The sequence below is a fragment of the Eptatretus burgeri genome, chromosome 17 (assembly GCF_056783735.1).
Source record: "Eptatretus burgeri isolate ZD-2024b chromosome 17, Ebu_testis_v1, whole genome shotgun sequence".
Classification (NCBI taxonomy): domain Eukaryota; kingdom Metazoa; phylum Chordata; class Myxini; order Myxiniformes; family Myxinidae; genus Eptatretus; species Eptatretus burgeri.
The window spans coordinates 29489961-29494960 of record NC_140977.1 but is presented as its reverse complement, the minus strand read 5'-3'; the positions used below and the strand labels follow the sequence as shown (position 1 = coordinate 29494960).

Sequence of the window (5000 nt, the reverse complement as noted above, 5' to 3'; positions counted from 1 at the left end):
AGTGATGCAGTTTTGAAGTCATTAGCGAAGAACCCGTCCAACTCGACGACTTAATTCCCCCAGAATTCCCAATGGGGCTGGCGGCCCAATACGATACACATTTATGTGGAGAGAATTGGGGTTCTCCCGGCTCCCTCCACCAAGAACCCCTGGGACTATTAATTTTGTCCCCCATGTAAAACCTTCCCATGCATTCCCCGAATACAACCGGCAGTTTTCAACACTTTCTGTCCAGTGGTTCAGGATTGGATAGAAGTCAAACAAACAGACGAACACAAGCAAACTCACGCAAACGCAGATACACAGTTCTCAAAAAAAAGAAAAAAAAAGTATATATATATATATATATATATAGATATATATTATGATTACAAGTTCCACAACTCCAGTTACACCTTATTCAGAAGTTCGGGCAAACTAATAATTGAGCGAATTTATTAACTGAAGACCATTTGGCTGTTTCACCTGGCTATAGTTCCTATTTGTGCATTTTCAACATGTACCTTTGGGGTAGTGTTTGGCCATTTAAACAATGCATGTCAGAGTGATTCATCAGAGTAAAACTGCACATGAGTAAAAATTATTTATAAACTCTTATACCTGCAGGTGCTACCTAAAGGGTACTGTCAGACCTCGCTATTCGCAGACCCCATGTATCCGTGCGTCATAAAGTGAGACCTGATTCTACATTCACGTTTCGTGTATTCTTGTTTTGTTTTGCTTTTAAACACGCCTTGCTCTCCAAACTGTCTGCCTATTGAATCCAAGGCCAACTCCGCTCTTGGATTACTGACTTCCACCACTCTTGTAGACGTGTGGCTCTCAACGGAACCCTTTCATCTCCTCTCCTCTCCCTGTCAAGGCTGGAGTACCTCAAGGCAGTGTTCTCAGGTCAGGTCAGGTCAGGTATGGGAGCATGTGCCAGAACAGCGCGTCACTGCGTCCACTTTCCACCGGTACTTCAGGGGCCTCCGTCTGGCCATCCCCCAGGCAGATGCCAGGCCCATCCCCATCTCCTTGAGATGATGGTCAACCTGCTGCAACCACGAGGCACGTGGTCGGCCCACTGGCCTCCTCCACTCATGAGACTCCCTCGCTGAGAGAATCTGGTGAGCAGGATCAGCGTCAGGAAAACGAGCCACATGTCCATACAGCCGCAACTGACGCTCACGGACTATGGAGGTAACAAATCTCATCCGAGTCTCTCTCAGCAACCGCTCGTTGGACACAAAATCCGACCACCGATAGCCAAGGAATCTCCGAAGAGACCTGGTACCAAAGGAATTAAGTCTCCGTCTCAGATCCTTGGTCAGAGTCCAAGTCTCGCATCCATAGAGCAAGACTGGAAGTACCAAGGACCTGAAGACTCAGACTTTCGTCCTCCCGCACAGGTACCGGCAGCGGTACACCCCATGATCCAGTGAATCCATGACTCCCCAGGCCCGACCCAGACGTCTATTGACCTCTGACTCACAGCCAGCAGAGTCATGAATATCACTGCCAAGGTAAGTGAATCTCTCCCTGACCTCAACATCCTCACCACAAACAGACACAGACAGGACAGCAGCATCCAAGATGTCACCGAAAGCCTGGATCTTAGTTTTGACCCAAGAAACCCTTAATCCCAGCGGCTCCGACTCCTCATTCAGCACCTCGAGGGCCCCCAAAAGGATATCTAAAGTCTCCGCAAAGATGACTGCATCATCTGCAAAATCAAGGTCCGAGATCTTGACATTCCCAAACGATGCACCGCAGCTTAATCTCTCCGACATCCTCCCTAAAATCCAGTCCATACAAGTGCTGAAAAGTGTGGGGGCCAGTACACACCCCTGACGAACTCCAGTAACAACTGGAAATAAGTCAGAGATGGTACCAACACATCTCACAGCACTCTCAGTACCAGAGTAGAGTTCAGACATCAGATCGATCAGTTTTGGTGGCACCCCACGAAGACCAAGAATCCGCCAGAGGACAACCCGATTCACTGAATCGAACGCTTTACTCGAAACTCTCGTCTGCGTTCAGTGAGGACACGAAGAGCAAGGATACGGTCAATCGTTGACCTCTTTGGTGTAAAGCCTGACTGCTCTGGACGCTCGGCCCCACAGTGTTCTCGGCCCCACATTATTCCTAATCTTCATCAATGATCTCTCTGACTCTGGAAAATCCTCTTTATCTCTTTTATGATGATTCCACTCTCTGCCATGACATCTCTCATCCTTCTGACAGACAAGCAGCAGCCTCTTCCTTCTCCTCAGTCCTCGACAAAATCACAAACTGGTCAAACACAATTTTTGCTTTTGTATTCATGTTTTCCACCCTTTGCATTCTCTCTTACCCCTTATGGTTACCTTAATCCCTTATTTGTCTGTCTCCATCTACTTTCTCCCTCCTCCCTGCTATTCCTGTTTCCCCTTTCTCCTGTTGTTGCCTTTGTTAGGTTGTGTCCTGATTTGTTCTGTGTAATCGCTCTTCCACGAGCCGAAGCAATGTAAAAAATAGAACAATGCCCTGACATTTGCAGACCCCGACATTCACAGCATTTTTTTCAGGAACGTATAACCCACAAATAGCGGGATCCGACGGTACTATAAGAGAGATGTTTTTCTGTCACCATTTTTCTCATGTGGCCGAATCGATCATCAAACTTTCAGAGGTTCATCAGTGAGTGCTGGGGTGTGTTTCAGGCAAAACAAATAATTTTAATTTTTTTTTTTTTTTTAAAGTTGGATTTTTTTTTTCATCGCTTTATCGTGCCTAAGTCTTTGTAGCTATGTGAAAGGTAATATTAAATTATCTCTGACCCCATTCCTTAGTGGGTGCATGGAAGTATTTTTGGCCCCCACAAAAAATTGAGAAAAAATATATTTTGATTTCATCAAAATGCTAACAGAATTAGAACAGCACTGTGCAATGCCGGGTACCCCTGTTCGTCTTTAATAAGCTGATATGATGAGTGGGAGGCTGGAGTTTTTCTATTTTTATGCCTCTGCCGACGAAAGGAGGCATTATGTTTTTGGGTTCACCAGAGGCACTATGGTTTTGGGTTGTCCATCCGTCCGTGATAGGTTTTCGTTCACGTGATAACTTAAGAACGGCTGAAGGGATCCAAGTCAAACTTGATACAAGTATTATAATGATGCATAAATGAACTGCTTAGATTATGGGGGTAAGAGGTCAGAGGTCCTGATGGATAAAAATTATGTTACCATGCTAACTTGTGAACCATTGATGGGATTTTGACTAAACTTGGTATAAGTATATATTATGATCCAAAGAATAACGGATTACATTTTGGTATCAGGAGGTCGAAGGTTTGGTTTCAAAAACGTGACACTTGAGAACAGCTGAAGGGATTTGAATAAAACTTGGTTCAAGTATGTATCATGTAGTAATGTGGGCGGAGGCATATCGGTCGACGTCGCAACGTCAAAGAGTGCTGTTCGAGTTATTTTTTTGACGTTGGGCTCTTTAAAGAGCAAAATAGAGAGATATAGGTTAATATGCCACAGGCAGGTAAGGATCACAGACAGGTGGGAAAACAATACCTTTTACTTGTTTGAAGTAAGGTGATCTTCAGTTAAATCTCAAGTGTGTGATTGTGATTGCTGCAGGAATGGCGCAGGCATTAGGGATGGACACCCCATTTACATCTATGGCTGGCAGTGAGATCTTCTCACTGGAGATGAGCAAAACTGAGGCATTGACCCAAGCATTTCGCCGCTCTATCGGCGTGCGCATCAAGTGTGTGCCTTGTTCTTCTTTCATACTCTTTTTGTACACCTGGTTTTATTTCATTAAATTAGGCTTTTGTTTATTTATTATTTTTACGTTTGTCGATTTTTCTTTCCTTTGTCTTCATTTGTTCTTCCTCTTGCACCTCGTTCGTTATCCTCACTTTTTTATTGATCGACGGACTGTACTGTCAAAAGGACAGAAAATGAAAAAAATTAAAAATAAAGAATTGATGTAATGTGCTGTGTATTTATCAGAGAAGAGACTGAGATTATCGAAGGTGAGGTGGTCGAGATACAAATTGACAGGCCAGCAACTGGCACGGTGAGAATGTTGCACGTTTGCTTTTCGTTGTTTTTATATGCTGCTGGGCTGGAAGGGCACAAGGTTACTGTGTTGTTCGTTCTTATGGGTCGCTTTTTTTTTTCCACTAGGGAACCAAGGTTGGGAAGCTTACTCTGAAGACGACAGAAATGGAAACTATTTATGATCTTGGGAACAAGATGATTGAATCTTTGAGCAAGGAGAAGGTACAAGCTGGGTAAGAGCATCTACATGAGGTTATTGGATGGTGTGTCATGCCCTCCCGCCACCCCACGTGTCACGCCCCCCCCACCCCACATATCATGCCTCACGCACCACGCCCCTCCCTGTGTCAAGCCCCCCCCAGCCATGCACCATGCACCCCTTATCCCCCCTCCACCACTACCCATGCATCACGCCTCCCCTCCTCCCCCAACCATGCATCGTGTCCCCTCTCCCCCCACAACACCAACTAAGCTTCTACAATATTTCCCCTCTTCGGTGACGTAAACTGTGAATCATTTGAAGAGATGTCATAACCATTGACAAAGCAACTGGCAAGATTTCGAAGCTGGGACGTTCCTTCACACGTGCACGTGATTACGACGCCATGGGGGCTCAGGTCGGAAAACGTTCTTTATCTTTGTTGATATTACCTAGTGCCCAATACCAAAGGTGTTTCCATTGAAGAAACCCAACATACTGTGAGATATGCTATTGTTTCAGAATGATAAATTGTTTGCTGTAGAAATGAAGCACAACTAAGTTTCATAAAAATCACTTGTCTTGCATAAGTACATGATTAGTCTGCAGAACATTTCATTGTGCCAATTTCTATACCTTGTGAGCAGTTCTTGACTTCATTTCCTTTTTTATGGAAAACACATTGCAAGCAATGGCACCACATTTTGCTTTTTGAATTTGGCTTTTCAAGCAAAAAACAATTTGTACTTCCATCAGTT

The 5000-nt window shown here is 44.5% G+C and overlaps 1 protein-coding gene across 3 annotated transcripts in view; it reads left to right on the top strand.

Moving 5' to 3' along the window:
- Window positions 1-5000, top strand: part of RUVBL2 (RuvB like AAA ATPase 2) — a 35354-nt gene that overhangs the window by 13094 nt on the left and 17260 nt on the right. For all 3 annotated transcript variants that reach the window (XM_085863151.1, XM_085863150.1, XM_085863152.1), the window contains 4 exons: window positions 3615-3744; window positions 3993-4059; window positions 4170-4276; window positions 4567-4660. In XM_085863151.1, the coding sequence (XP_085719277.1) occupies window positions 3615-3744; window positions 3993-4059; window positions 4170-4276; window positions 4567-4660 (398 nt within the window). The remainder of the gene's footprint in view (window positions 1-3614; window positions 3745-3992; window positions 4060-4169; window positions 4277-4566; window positions 4661-5000) is intronic.